The sequence below is a fragment of the Mobula birostris genome, chromosome 9 (assembly GCF_030028105.1).
Source record: "Mobula birostris isolate sMobBir1 chromosome 9, sMobBir1.hap1, whole genome shotgun sequence".
Taxonomy (NCBI): domain Eukaryota; kingdom Metazoa; phylum Chordata; class Chondrichthyes; order Myliobatiformes; family Myliobatidae; genus Mobula; species Mobula birostris.
The window spans coordinates 68709777-68725918 of record NC_092378.1 but is presented as its reverse complement, the minus strand read 5'-3'; the positions used below and the strand labels follow the sequence as shown (position 1 = coordinate 68725918).

General features: G+C 44.0%; 1 protein-coding gene across 4 annotated transcripts in view; it reads right to left on the bottom strand.

Annotated features, from left to right (window-relative positions):
• nav3 (neuron navigator 3) overlaps nt 1-16142 on the bottom strand; it is a 548130-nt gene that overhangs the window by 28338 nt on the left and 503650 nt on the right. For all 4 annotated transcript variants that reach the window (XM_072268225.1, XM_072268222.1, XM_072268223.1 and 1 more), the window contains 4 exons: nt 15461-15614; nt 11765-11936; nt 7373-7470; nt 6678-6773 (listed from right to left, as the gene is read on the bottom strand). In XM_072268225.1, coding sequence (XP_072124326.1) covers nt 6678-6773; nt 7373-7470; nt 11765-11936; nt 15461-15614 — 520 coding nt within the window. The remainder of the gene's footprint in view (nt 1-6677; nt 6774-7372; nt 7471-11764; nt 11937-15460; nt 15615-16142) is intronic.

Here is a 16142-nt window from a genome sequence, read left to right as displayed (position 1 = left end):
CATCCTTGCTCTTATATTCTAGTCCTCTCAAAATAAAATTTCATTTGCCTTCCTTACCACTAACTCAGTCTGCGTGGTAACATTTAGGGAATCCTACACAAGGACTCCCAACATTCTTTGCTCCTCAAATTATTGAATTTCCTGCCCGTTTAGAAAATAGCTTATGCTTTTATTCCTTCTACCAAAGTGCATGACCATTCACTTCCCTGCACTATATATTCTATCTGCCACTTCTTTGCCCATTCTTCTAATCGGATCGAGTCCTTCTGCAGACTCCCTGCTTCCTTAACACTACCTGCCCCTCTACCTATCTTTGTATCATAGAGTCATTAGTTCGTAGAAAAGTACAGCACAAAAATATGCCCTTTTGCCCATCTATCCTGTGCTGAACCATTTAAACTGCCCACTCCCATCAACCCGCATGGGGACCATAGCCCTCCATACCCCTACCATCCATGTACCTATCCAAACATCTCTTAAGCATTTAAGTTGAGCTCCCATGCACCACTTGCCCTGGCAGCTTGTTCCACATTCTCATGACCCTCTGAGTGAAAAAGCTTCCCTTTATGTCCTCCTTAAACTTTTCACCCTTCACCATTAACCCATGACCTCTGGTTGTACTCCCACCCAACCTCAATGGAAAAAGCCTGTTAGCATTTATGCTATCTATATCCCTCGTAATTTTGAATACTATCAAATCTCCTCTTAATCTTCTAAATTCCAAGAAATAAAATTCTAACCTTTTCAATCTTTCCTTATAACTCAGATCCTCCAGACCGGGCAACATCCTTGTAAATTTTCTCTGTATTCTTTCAGCCTTATTTACATCTTTCCTGTCAGTAGGTGACCAAAACTGCACACAATACTTCAAATTAGGCCTCATGAATGTCTTATACAACTTCAACATAACATTCCATCTCCTGTACTCAATACGTTGATTTATGGAGGCCAATGTGACAAAAGCTTTCTTAACGCCCCTATCTACCTGTGCTGCCACTTTCAATGAATTATGGACCTGTGTTCCCAGATCCCTTTGTTCTTCCACACTCCCCAAGTGCACTACTGTTCACTGTGTAAGACTTACTCTGGTTGGTCATACCAAAGTGCAACACCTCGCCTTTGTCTGCATTAACTACCATCTGCCATTTTTCAGCCTATTTTTCCAGCTGGTCCAGATCTTGCTGCAAGCCACGATAGCCTTCCTTGCTGTCACAATCCTGGTGTCACTGCAAATTTGTTCATCCAGTTAACCCCTTTATCATCCAGATCATTGATTTAGATGACAAATAACAACAGACCCAGCACCAATCCCTGTGGCACACCGCTAATCACAGGCCTCTAGTCAGAGAGACAGCCATCTACTACCACTCTCCAGCTTCTCCCACAAAGCTAATGTCTAACCCAACTTACTACCTCATCTGGAATGCTGAGCAACTGAACCTTCTTGACCAACCTCCCATGTGGGGCCTTGTCAAATGCCTTACAAAAGTCCATGTAGACAACACCGACTGTCTAGCCTTCGTCCATTTTCCTGGTAATTTCATCGAAAAGCTCTGAAAGATTGGTTAGACATGACCTACCACATCCAAAGCCATGCTGACTATCCTTAATCCATGTCTATCAAAATACTTATATATCCAGTCCCTTAGAATACCTTCCAATAAATTTCCAACTACTGATGTCAATAGTTTCTTGGTTTATTTTTAGAGCCTTTCTTGAATAGCACAACAACATTGGGTATCCTTCAGTTCTCAGCTACCTTACCTATCACCTAAGGATAATTTAAATATCTCTGCTAGGACCTGGCAATGTCTGCACTTGCCTCCCTCAGGGTCTGAGGGAGCACCTTGTCGGGGCCTGGAGATTTATCTGCCCTCATTTGCCTCCGGACAACAAACACTTCCTCCTCCGTAACCTGTACAGGGTCTATGAAGTTAATGCCACTTTGCCTCACTTCTGTAGAGCCTGTGTCTGTCTCCTGAGTAACTACAGACGCAAAAAAAAATATAAGCTCTCTTCCATCTCTTTTGGCTCCACACATGGATTACCATTCTGATCTTCCAGAGAACCAATTTTGTCCTTTGCAGACTTCTTACTTTTAATATATCTTTAGAATCCCTTAGGATTCTCCTTCACCTTGTCTGCTAAGACAACCTCATGCCTTCTTTTAGCCCTCCTGATTTCTTTCTTAAGTGTTCTCTTGCATTTCTTATACTCCATAAGTACCTCATTTGTTCCTACCTGCCTATTCCTGCCATGCACCTCCTTTTTTTCTCTTAACCAGGGCCTCCATATCTCTTGAAAACCAAGGATTCTGACACCTGTTATCATTACCTTTTATTCTGACAGGGACATTCAAGCTTTATATTCTCAAAATTTCACTTTTGAATGCCTCCCACTTACCAAGTACACTTTTGCCAGAAAACAGCCTGTCCCAATGCCAGATCTTTTCTGATACCACCAAAACTGGCTTTTCTCCAATCTAGAATCTCAACTCGCAGACCAGACCTGTCTCTTTGCATACTTACTTTGGAACTAATGGCATTGTGATCACTGGATGCAAAGTGTTCCCCTACACAAAATACTGTCACCAGCATGTCTCATTCCCTAATAGCAGATCCAGTATCACACACTCTCTCACTGGAACTTCTATGTACTGATTAAGGAAACTTTCCTGAACACATCTGACAAACTCTATGCCATCTAGTCCTTTTACAGTTTGGGAGTCCCAGTCAATATGTGGAAAGTTAAAATCACATAATAACAACCTTATGTTTCTTGCAACAGTCTGCGATCTCTCTGCAAATTTGTTCCTTTAAATCCCTCTGACTGTTGGGTGGTCTGTAACATAACGTTGTCATACCTTTCTTATTTCTCAGTTCCACTATAACACCTCACTAGACAAGTCCCCCAGTCTGTCCTGACTGAGCACTGCCGTGACATTTTCCCTGACTAGAAACATCACCCATTCCCTTTAACGTCACTCACTCTGTCGTATCTAAAACAATGGAACCCCAGAATATTGAGCTGCCAATCCTGCCCCTGCTGCAATCAAATCTTACTAATCACTACAATGTCATAATTCCAGAAGTTGATTCATGTCCTGAGGTCATCTGCCTTCCCTACAATACTTCTTGCATTGAAATAAATGCATCTCAGGACATCAGCTGCACCATACTCAGCCTTTTGATTCCTGACTTTGTCTGTGGTCTTACCAATATCTGTCTCCACAATCTCTGCACTAACTGTTCTGGCACTCTGGTTTCCAACCCCTTGTAACTATAGCTTAAACCTCACCCTGCAGCACCAGCAAACCTTCCCACTAGAATATTAGTCCCTCTTCACTTCAGGTACAAACCGTCTCGTCTGTACAGTTCTCACCTTCCCTGGAAGAGAATCCAATGATCAAAAAATCTTATGCTTTCCCTCCTACACCAACTCCTTAGCCATGTGTTAAACTGTATAATCTTCATATTTCTGTCCTTACTAATACATGGCATGGGTAGCAATCCTGTGATCACAACCCCGGAGGTCCTGCCCTTTAACTTGGTGCCTAATTCCCTGAACTCACTAACTTCGTCAATCTTTCTACCCATGCCATTGGTACCTATATGGACAGCGACCTCTGGCTGTTCACCCTCCCACTTAAGAATGATGCGGACTTGATCCTAGATGTCCCAAACCCTGTCACCTGGGAGGCAATGTACCCGGGAATCTCGTTCTTGTCCACAGTACCTCCTTTCTGTTCCCCTAACTCCCTGCCTCTTCTCCCCTTCCCTTCTGAGTCACAGAGTCAGACAGTGCCAGTGGCCTGACTGCTGTGTCTTTCCTCTGCTAGATCATTCCCCGCCCCCTAAAACATATACAAAATTATCTACCTGTTGTTGGGTGGGATGGCCACAGGGATACTCTGCACTGGCTGTTTAATTTCTTTCCCCTTCCTGACAGTACACAGTTTCCTGTGTCCTGCGCCTTGGGTGAAACTACCTCTGCCTATGTCCTATCTATCACCCCCTCAGCCTCCTGAACATTCGGATTCATCCAGTTCCAGTTCCAATTCCATTATCCGTGTTCAATACCATCGTCCCGCAGAGACTAGTGGAGAAACTGTCGCTGCTTGGCCTTAACACTGCCATGTGTCGCTGGATTCTGGATTTCATGACAGAGAGTCCACAGTCAGTCTATGTTGGCAGGAACATCTCTGACTCTATCACACTGAGCACTGGATCCCCACAAGGCTGAGTGCTTAGCCCATTGCTGTTTACACTGCTAACACATGACTGTGCAGCCAGATTCAAGGAGAACCTGATCATTAAATTTGCAGATGATACCACAGTGGTGGGGCTCATCAGCAAAAATGATGAAACTATGTACAGGGAGGAGGTCAAACACCTAGAGAGCTGGTGCAGGGATAACAACTTGATGCTTAATATCACCAAAACCAAGGAGATGATCGTCGATTTCAGACGGTCTCAGCCTGAGCACACACCCCTCAGCATCAGCGGCTCCACTGTGGAGAGAGTGGAAAACATCAAGTTCCTTGGGGTGCAGATCTCGGACAATCTCACCTGGTCCAGGAACACCACTGGGATTGTGAAACGGGCCCAGCAGAGATTGCACTTTCTGAGGAAGTTTAAACAAGCATCACTCCCCACTAACATCTTAACTACATTCTACAGAGGCGTGTTTGAGAGTGTGCTAACCTTTTGCATCACAACCTGGTACTCCAGCTGCAGTGCTGTCGACAAAAAAGCCTTGCAGAGGGTGGTTAGGGGAGCAGAGACGGTTACTGGTGTCTCCCTACCTTCTGTTCAAGACCTCTTTCAGAGTCGATGCCTCCAGAAGACACAGTACATCATTAAAGACCCCTCACACCCTCTCCATGAACTGCTTGTTCTTCTGCCATCAGGCAAACGTTACAGGAGCATCAAAACTAAAACCACAAGGCTACTAAACAGCTTCCTCCCACAGGCAGTCAGACTGCTAAATAGCTGCTCCACCTGACTCTGCTTTGGACACTTTTAACTTGCACTGGACAACTTATAACTTGATTTTAACTGACATGTGGCTGTTGTGTTTTACTATTTATTGTTATGTTTATTATTTAATGTTGCGTTTGTTATGTTATGATTGCACTGCCCCTGAGAAATGCTGTCTCATTCTGCCCTGCAGAGCTGATGTATGGTTAGAATGACAATAAAGTTTTTTGAATCTTTGAATCTTGAATCAATTCCTTAACACAGATTGTTAGAAGCTACATCTGGTTGCACTTCTTACAGCTGAAGTCATCAGGGACACTGGAGGTCTCCCTGCTTTCCCACATCCTGCAAGAGGAGCATTCCACTATGCTGCCTGGCATGTCTACTGTTCTAACACAGCAGATGTAAAAAAAGAACAATAAACTGTGGTGGTGTGGAGGAAGTCTACCCACAGTTTTATTGCCTTCTCTCACTCAAGCCTCTCCTTGCTGAAGCCACAAGAGCTGAAGCCTCCAAATTCCACTCTAACCCTGTCCACTCTAAGGATGGCCACTCTGAAAGTGGCTGCTCCACTTGCCCTTGCCTCGATTTAATTTGTTCTTGCCAATCAATCCTGAAAGCTGATTGGCTGTTGTTCAAAGCTCCAAACTGGCGCCAGTCACTGCCTTTTCTACTCAATTGGCGAACCAGAGTGAGCTCTGTCTCCTCAGGCTTCCAACCTCTCTGACTGAGCACTTCTTGATGCTCTAAACTGCTGCAAATCACTGCCTTTTCTACTCAATCAGCGAACCTAAGTGATCTGGTCCGCAAACTTGGTCACAAGCCATCAAGTGCTTCATCCAAATCATTGACATATAATGTGTAAAGAAGCAGGTTATAGGGACATTAGGTTGGTAGTACAGATTAGTTTAGTCTTAGAGATTAGAACATAAAACATGGGTGAAGAATTAGGCCATTCAGCCCATCAAGTCTATTGTCTGCCTTCTCCCAATTACCTTTACTCATCACATGTACATTGAAACATACAGTGAAATACACTGTTTTCATCAACAACTACCACAGTCTGAGGCTGTTCAAGTGTCACCACGCTTCCAGCACTACATAGCATGCTCGCAACTTATTAACCTTAACCCATCCGTCTTTGAAACATGGGAGGAAACCGGAGCACCTGGAGGAAACACACACAGACATGGGGAGAACGTACATTTTCCTTAAGGACAGTGGCAGGAATTGAACCTGCTTGGCTGGTACTGTAATAGTGTTACACAAACCACTACATTAACATGCCACCCTGCTTAGGATACTCCATACTCGAGGTGGTGGAGTTTTAGTTTCGTATTACTTAGAGTGGTAACAGGCCCTTCCAACAAGCCCGTGCTGTCCAATCTCACCCACGTGACTAATGAACCTACTAATCTGTACAGGCAGCGGTCAAACCAAACCTGGGTCGCTGGCTCTGCAATAGCACTATGCTAACTGTTACACTGCTGTACCGCTGGGCTTTTAATTGCTAGGTTAACTAATGCAGCACATTGTGGGTCGAAGGGTGTGTTCTGTGCTGACCTGTTCTGTATTGATCTGCAGTTAAAATTCCATCACAGTGACAAAATAATTTCCAATCAATTCATTAAATAAAGCTACAACAGCTTTATTTAATTAAAAGCTACAACCTTCCTCTTTTTTTGCCTAAACGCGTACCTTGAACAATCGACGAATAACACCATCAAGAACATCCCATTTTGTCTTTCCGCTGACTCCAATGGAGCCAATGAGATACTGAGGCGTCTTTTCATCCTGAAAGTACAGAATCACATATTATAATTATCGGCAAAGGGATGAAATGTAATTCTTAGTACAACTCTCTCCATCCCCTCTTTAGTCATTTGGGGACTTGCAGTAAAATTTAATTTGATTAAGCTCCCATGAGGTTGTTTAGAAGGTCTGGCATTCATTAGGTCTGGTCACCTCAATATAGGAAGGATGTGGAAGCTTTACAGAGGGTGCAGAGGAGGTTTACCAGGATGCTGCCTGGACTGAAGAGCATATCTTATGAGAATGGGTTCAGCAGGCTAAAGATTTTCTCTCTGGGGTGAGAGGTGACTTGATAGAGGTGTATAAGATGATAAGAGGCATTGATAGGATGGACAGCCAGAGACATTTTCCCGGGGTGGAAATGGCTAAATCGAGAGGGCATAATTTTAAGATATTTGGAGGAAGGTATAGGGAGGATGTCAGAGTTAAGTTTTTTACAGAGTGATGGATGTGTGAAATGTGTTCCAATGTGTTCCAACTGGTGCATGCCGACCAAAGCATCCTCCCTGCTAGTCCAGGGCCATTGCCCCTCTGCATTATCTTCTATTTTCTGTGAGATGCAAACCAGTGCCTCTCTTTACCTTGGTTCGTTTGAGCTGTTTGTTCAAGCAGATCATAATCCTGACGTTACAGCATTCCTTCCGAAATTTTCCATCTGTCCCCTCATCAAGTAGGATGTCTGCAAAAGTGAAAAACAAAACAGTATAGAGTGAGGTCCCATTTAAAGGTTCCAACAACTTAGCTACATCTTTACACACAGTGCACAGTGCATCATCCTTTAAGGAGAGTAGGTTTGGAGTTGGGAAGACTGAGAGGGGCAGACTGCATATAATTCTTGCCAGGCAACGCACGCACAAAATGCTGGAGGAACTCAGCGAGTCAGGCAACATCTATGGAGGGAAATAAACGGTCAATGTATCAGATTGTGACCCTTCACCATGTCCAATCTTTGCTGCATTGTTTTCTCCAGTCTGACCATTTGAATACACAATATAGAATGTTACTGCACAGTACAGGTGCTTTGACCCACAGTGTTGTGCCAATCGTTGAACCTACTCTAAGATCAATCTAACCCTTCCCTCCTACATAGTCCTCCATTTTTCTATCATCTATATGCCTATCTAAGAGTTTCTTAAATGTCCCTAATGTCCCTAAATGTCCTTTACCATCTCCCCTGGCAGGGAGTTCCATGCACTCACCACTCTCTGTGTAAAAATACTTACCTTTGAAATTCCGTCTTGTACTTTCTTCTAATCTCCTGAAAATGACACCCTCTTGTATTAGCACGATTGGATCAATTTGTCACAGTGTCAGAATCAGGTCTCAGTCATCTGACATTGAGGCAAGAAAGATAAGAAAGATTCTCTTCACCCAGAGAGCGGTGAGTCTTTTATTGCAAAATTAAATTTATTTCAAGCGCTACGATACTACAACAAATCACTGTGAGTTACAACAATAACTATCAGTAACTAAATTAAAATATTCACATCCTCATCTGGGATGCAGTTTATCCCATGCGGTGCCCAGCGTTTCCAGAATACCTCCATAGTGACTATGGCGTGGTGTGTTCTTTGTCCAGGGATACCAAGGCACCAACGTACCCTGAGAAGACTGCCAGGCAGTCAGCCTGGGCATTCCCTCAGTTGCCAGGGTGATGGGTCCCTGGACTCTCCATGCAAGATGGCTGTAGGGTAATCCGTACCTGTACCCATGCGGGCAGTGAGTACTATCTCTTGTTCTGTTAAAAATGTTCTTCCTCTTACTTACCCCCTACATTCTCTCCCCTGCTGATAACTCTGTCCTCTGGTCCATGTACCATGAGCTAATAGCTTTCCTTTGTCTGTATTTTCTAAACATGGAGTCATGGATTTTGAAGCACAGGAACATCCCCTTTGGGTGATGACGCTGCACCAATACAATGCTGAATTAAACTCTGACTTGAATTTCAAACTGAATTCTGACTTCTTTCTCCTTCCTTTCCAGTCCTGATGAAGGATCTCAGCCCAAAACATTAGCTCGTTATTCCCCTCCACAATTGCTGCCCGACCTGCTGATTTCCTCCAGCATTTTGTGAGTGTTGCTCTGGATTTCCAGCATCTGCAAAATCTCTTGTGTTTATGTGTGCTGAATTAAGTTAAATCCCTTCTGCCTGCACATGATCAATACCCCTCATTCTCTGCATATTCACATGCCTTTCTAGCAGCCTCTTAAACACCACTAACATGTCTGCTCCATGAACTCCCCTGGCGCTCAGCTACCTACCATTCTCTGTCTAAAAGAACTTGCCCTGAGAATCTCCTTTAAGCTTTCTCACTCTCAGTTTAAATACATGACCTCTAGTATTGACCTTCCTACCCTGGAATAAAGATTCTGACTGTCTCCTCAATCAATGTGTGTCATCATTTGATAGACATTTATTGGGCCTCCAGAGAAAACATCTCAAGTTTGTCCAGCCTCTCCTGACAGTTCATACCACCTTCTAATCTGGTATACCTCTTCTGCACCCTTTCCAAAGCCATCAGATATCTCCTGTAATGGGGGTGACCAGGAATGCACACAATGTGTGACCCAATCAAAGTTTGACATAGCTGGAATATGACATCCTGACTCTTACAAACAAAGTCTTGACCAATGAAGGCAAGCCATGTGTCAGTTTTACCACTTGTGTGGCTACTTCTAGGGAGCTATGGACTCGGACCACATGAACCCTCTGTATTAAGGGTCTTGCCATTAACTGTGCACTTTCCTCCTACATCTGGCATAGAGTCAGAGTGTACCAGAGCACAGAAACAGGCCATTTGGCCCATTTGGTCCATGTTGACACGACCTTCTGCTTGGTCCCATCAACCTGCACCCGGACCATATCTCTCCAAACCACTTCCATCCATGTGCTTAGCCAAACTTCTCTTGAATGTTACAATTGAACCTGCATCCACCACTTCCACTGGCAGCTCATTCCGCACTCTCACCAATCTCTGAGTCATGAAGTTCACCCTCAGAATCCCCTTAAATATTTCACCTTTCTCTCTAAACTTATGACCTCTAGTTCTAGTCTCACCCAATTCCCAAGGGGAAAATGCATGCATTCACCATATCTATACTCCTTATAATTTCATATATCTCTATAAAATCTTTAGCATATTGAAGGCTCTCTTTGTGACACTATCCACCTGTGATACCATATTCAAGGAAAAATGGACCTGTATTCCTAGGTCACTTTGTTCTATCACACATCTCAGAGCCCTACAACTCATTGTGCAAGCCTTACCCTGTTTTGACCTTCTGAAGTTCAACATCTCACACTTAGCTGGATTGAACTCTTTTTCTCTGCCCATATCTGCAACTCCACCAATCTTTGTGATGTGTAGAGGGAGACCCAAGTCCCCTTAAACATCAACAGATTTTAATCAGTTGCCACGTGGAAATCTTCCCCCAATAACCTCCTTGCAAGTAATCATGAGGATACACTAGTCAAGAGGCCAGTTTAATGGGCTATCATTAGGAGGCTTGTTCAAAGTCTGCAGCAGCAAAGTCTATGAAGCAAACGGGCAATTCATAAGGTCCTCAGGGGATATGCAGTCCTCTGTCATGTGACTCCAGGTATGCCCCAGACATCAAACTTCAGGAAAGGGAAGTTAGAAGAAGACACGCCAGCCTTTATTGAAAGGGTGAGCGACTTCAAGTTCCTGATCATCCACATCTCAGCGGAACTATGCTGAGCTCAACATATTGGTGCAATCACGAAGAAGGCACACCAACAGCCATGCTTTATTAGGAGTTTGAGGAGGTTTGGTACGTCACAAAAGACCAGCAACTCACTACAGATGTATCTTGGTGAGCACTCTGACTGCTTGCATCTCAGCCTGGTATGGAGGCTATAATACTCAGGATCACAAATCACGGCAGAGGGCTGTAGACTCAGCCAGTTCCATCACAGGCACAACCCTCCTCACCATCGAGAATATCTTCAAAAAGCAGTGCCTCAAGAAGGCAGCAACCACCAGCCTCAATACCCAAGACATACCTTGTTCTCCTTACTGCCATCAGGAAGGAGGTACAGCAGTATGAAGACACATAGTGCTTTAGTCATAGATTCTTCCCATCAGTTGTCAGATTTCTGAATAATCCATAAAGCAATGAACACTATCTCACTGTCCCTCTTTTGCACTGTTTATTGGGAGAAAATTCAAAACTCAGAAGTGTAGAGGGACTTGGGATTTCTCGAGCAGGATTCCCTAAAGGTTAGCTTGCAGGTTGAGTCAGTGGCAAGGAAGGCAAATGAATGTTAGCATTCATTTCGAGAGGACTGGAATACTGATATAGTAATGCTGTGATATAGTAAGGATGGAATGCTGAGGCTTTATAAGCCATTGGAAAGACCACAACTGGAGCATTGTGAGCAGTTTTGGGTCCCTTTTCCAAGAAAAGATGTGCTGGCATTGGAGAGGGAATGAAAGGGTTAGCATATGAGGAGCGTTTGTTAGCTCTGTGCCTGAACTCTCTGGAGTTTAGAAGAATGAGGGGGGAAATCTCATTGCAACCTGTTGAATATTGAAAGGTCTAGATAGGATGTGGAAAGGATGTTTCCAATAGTGGGAGGGTCTAGGGCCAAAGGGCACAGCTTCAGAATTGAGGGACGTCCATTTAGAACAGAGATGAGGAAAATTACTTTACTGGGAGGGTGGTGAAACTGTGGAATTCATTGTCCCAGATGGCTGTGCAGGCCGGGTCACAGGGATGTTGAAGGTGGAGGGTGACATGTTCTTGATTAATCAGGGTGTCAAAGATTACGGGGAGAAAGAAGGAGAATGGGGTTGAGATGGATAATAAATCGGTTAAGATGGAATGACGGAGCAGACCCCAATGGCCGAGGAGCTTAACTCTGCTCCCTTGTCTTATGGTCTTATTAGAAGCATTTCTTTCATAGAAAGTGCTGTATCCAGATATCGGAACCTTTTCTGAGGTGATCTTACCTGATGTCATAGAGTCTGTGACGTTGAGGTTTTGCAAGGAAAGTCCCAAGGACTGGCGGGACGAGGAGGAGGAGGAGGAGGTTGAAGACCGGGACTGTGTGCGGGCTGCCCCACTGCTACCTGTTTCCGACTTCAGGCGATCATTCTCTGCTTTAAGTTGCTCGATCTCATTCTGCAACAGACGAGGTGAATAGTGAGTGCCATTGCTATTACAAAGGAAAAAGTACTTGGCAAACTCAAAGGTCTTAAGGTGGATAAGTCACCTGGGCCAGATGGACCACATCCCAGACTCCTGAGAGAGGTTGCTGAAGAGATAACAGATGCATTGGTCATGGTCTTTCAAGAATCATTTGATTCTGGTAAGGTTCCAAAGGACTGGAAATTGCAAATGTCACTCCACTCTTTAAGAGGGGAGGAAGACAAAAGAAAGGAAATTATAGGCCAGTTAGCTTGACCTTAGTGGTTGGGAAAGAGTTGGAGTCTATTATTAAGGATGAGGTTTCGGGGTACTTGGAGACTAATAATAAAGTACGTCTAAGTCAGCATGGTTTCTCTAAAGGGAAATCTTGCCTAACAAATCTGTTAGAGTTCTTCGAGGATGTAACAAGCAGGGTGGACAAAGGAGAGGCAATGGATGTCATTTACTTAGATTTTCAGAAGCATTTGATAAGGCGCCAGACATAAGGCTGTTTAACAAGATAAATATCCCATGGCATTACAAGAAAAACACTGGCATGGATAGAGAAATGGCTGACAGGCAGGAGGCAGTGGGTGGGAATAAAAGGGGCCTTTTCTGGTTGGCTGTCAGTGACCAGTGGTGTTCCTCAGGGGTCGGTATTGGGACCGCTACTTTTCACATTGTGAATGATTTAGATAATGGAATTGATGGCTTTGTGGTAAAGTTTGAAGGTGATATAAAGATAGGTGGAGGGGTAGGTAGTGCTGAGGAAGCAATGTGATTGTAGCAGGTCTTAGACAAATTGGAAGAATGGGCAAAAAAGTGGCAGATGGAAGACAGTGTTGGAAAATGTATGATAATGCATTTTGGTAAAAGGAGCAAAAGTGCAAATTATTATCTAAATGGGGAGAAAATTCAAACATCAGAGGTGCAAAGGGACTTAGGAGACCTTGTGCAAGACTCCCAGAAGGTTAATTTACATGTTGAGTCTGTGGTAAAGAAGGCAACTGCAATGTTGGCATTCATTTCCAGAGGAATAGATTACAAAAACAAGGAGATAAAGCTAAGGCTTTATAAGTCACTGGTCAGGCTGCACTTGGAGTATTTTAAATAGTTCTGAGCACCATATCTCAGAAAGGATGTGTTGTCATTGGAGAGAGTCCAGAGGAGGTTCATGAGGATGATTCCGGGAATGAAGGGGTTAACACATGAGGAGTGTTTGGCAGCTTTGGGCCTGTACTCACTGGAATTTAGAAGAATGCAGGGGATCTCATTGAAACCTACCAAATGTTGAAAGGACTACATATGGTGGATGTGGAGAGGATGTTTCCTATGGTGGGGGTATCCAGAACTAGAAGGCACAGCCTCAAAATTGAGGGACAACCTTTTAGAACAGAAGTAAGGAGGAATTTTTTAGCCAGAGAGTAGTGAATCTGTGGAATTCTCTGCCACAGACTGTGGTGGAGGCCAAGTCCATGGGTATATTTAAAGTGAAAGTTGGTAGTTTCCTGATTGGTCACGGCATCAAAGGATGTAGCGGGAAGGCAGGTGTATGGGGCTGAGTGGGATTCAGGATTAGCCATGATGGAATGGAGGAGCAGATGTGATGGGCTGAATGGCCCAATACTGCTCCTGCCTTATAGTCTTATGGTCTAATAGCTGATCACATCCTGACTTCAACTACACATTATCTTAGTTTAGCTCCTGTCCCTGCCCCTAGTTATAATGCAACATTACCCTGGAAACTGATCGTGCTAAAAATGGCCAATAAAGGAGGCTTATTAGTTTTATCTTTAAACACAAGATCCTGTTATTGGTGCACAGGAGTGCTGCGTTAATTACCAGGAGTAAGCCAAAGGGACTGTGGTTGGGGCACCTCAGGCAGATTCTGGGCCCTTCTCCCTGGCTGTGGTTTTCAGTGCCACTCCAGAGGACTGAGCCCTGAATCCAGGCTAGCGATCCCGTGCAGTACAGGTAGAATGCTACACAGTTCCAGGGTAGGGGACCAGGCCGTGTCATCAGGGCAGCACTGAGGGAGGATACAACATGGATGAGGCAACACTGAGTACACAGCACACAGTCAGAGGGGCAATAACAAGGGAGCAATACACTGTTAGAGAGGAAATAGTCAGGGGACAAAACTGACAGAGAAGTAACACTGAGAGGTCACTAACCACATCACAATTTGATAGTGGTGTTACAATGTGTACGATGCATTGGCCTTTATTATAGGGGAGATTTCCTTCAGGAGCCACGACGTAATGTTGCAGCTCTATAAAACTCTAGTTAGACCATGGTTGGAGAATTGTGCTTAGTTCTGGTGGCCTTATTAGAGGAAGAATGTGGAAGCTTTAGAGAAGATTTACCAGGATGCCAACTGGATTAGAGAGCATGTCGAATGAAGGTAGGCTGAGTGAACTAGGGCTTTTCCCTTTGTAGGGTAAGGGGATGAGAGATGACTTGATAGAGGTGTACAAGATGATAAGAAGCATAAATTGAGGGGATAGCCAGAGATTTTTCCCAAGGTAGCAATGACTAATTTTAAGGTGATTTGGATGTCAGAGGTAAGTATTTTACACAGAGAGTGGTGGGTGTGTGGAACACGCTATCAGGAGTGATGGCAGAGGCAGATACATTCGGGACATTTAAGAGACTCTGAGATAGGCACATCAACACTTTGACAAACCTCTATAGATATGTGATGGAGACTATATTAACTGGTTGCATCACAGCTTGGTGCGGAAACACCAATGCCCTTGTACAGAAAAGCTTACAAAAAGTAGTGGACATGGCCCAATCCATCATGGGTAAAGCCTTCTCCATCAATAAGCACATCTGCACAGAGCACTGTCACAGGAAAGCAGCATCCATTATCAAGGACCCCACCACCCAGGCCATGCACTCTTGTCACTGCTGCCTTTGGGAAGAAGGTACAGGAGCTTCAAGACATGCATAACCAGGTGCAGGAACAGTCATCACCCCTCAACCATCAGGCTCTTGAACTAGAGGGGGTAACTTCACTCAAGTTCACTCACCCCATCACTGAACTGTTCGCACTAAACTGGACTCACTTTCAAGAACTCTTCATCTCATGTCTCGATATTTATTGCTTATTTATTTATTATTATTTCTTTTGTTTTTCCTCTTTCTTTTTGTATTTGCACAAATTGTTGTTTTTTTGCATATTGGGTAGTTGTCCATTCTGTTGGAGGTGGTCTTTTTCTGATTCTATTGTGTTTCTTGTATTTACTGTGATTGTGCACAAGAAAACGAATCTCATGTTGTATATGTTGACATATATGTACTTTGATAATAAATTTACTTTGAACTTTGAACATGAATGAAAGAAAAATGTAGGGTTATGTGGAAGGGTAGATTGATCTTAGTGTAGATTAAGTAGTCAGCACAACATTGTGAGCCAACTAGCCTGTACTGTGCTGTAGTGTTCTATGTCTTATGTTAACAACAGAGGTGGATTTGAGAGTTCTGAGGGACCAGCGTCCATATCTGGAGATTACCTGCATCCTGTTCATGGCCTCTCGGATCTGATCGAGGTGATGAGCTGAGCTCAGAGCTTCGAGCCGGATGTCGGTCAGCTTCAGCTCCTTCTCCCGCAGCTCACTCTTGAGGTGGACAATGGCCTCGGCCTCTGACTCTGTGCACTCGCAGATCCTGCACCGACGAAACAAAGGCATCGGTCAGTCGGCACACCGTAGAGATCTCAGAATGCCCATAGTAACAGAGGTTGACAGGTGACTCGACAGAGGTGTACGAGATAACAAGAGGCATAGTTTGAGTAGATAACCAGAGACCTATCATACACCATCATGGGCACTAGTCTCCTCAGCATCAAGGACATCTTCCAAAAGGCGGCATCCAGCATTAAAGACCCTCATCACCCAGGACATGCCCTCTTCTCATTGCCACCATCAGGAGGTACAGGAGCCTGAAAGCCCACACTCAACTGTTTTAGGAACAACTTCTTCTCCTCTGCCATCACATTTCTGAACAGACAATGAATCCATGAACACTACCTCACTCTTTTAGCTCTCCTTACTTTTTATTTATGTTTTCTATTGTAATTAACAGTGTATTTTATGTCTTGCATTGTACTGCTGCCACAAACAACCAATTTCACGACATGTGTCAGAGATAATAAACCTGATTTTGATTCTGATTTGGGCTAATATGAGGAACCAT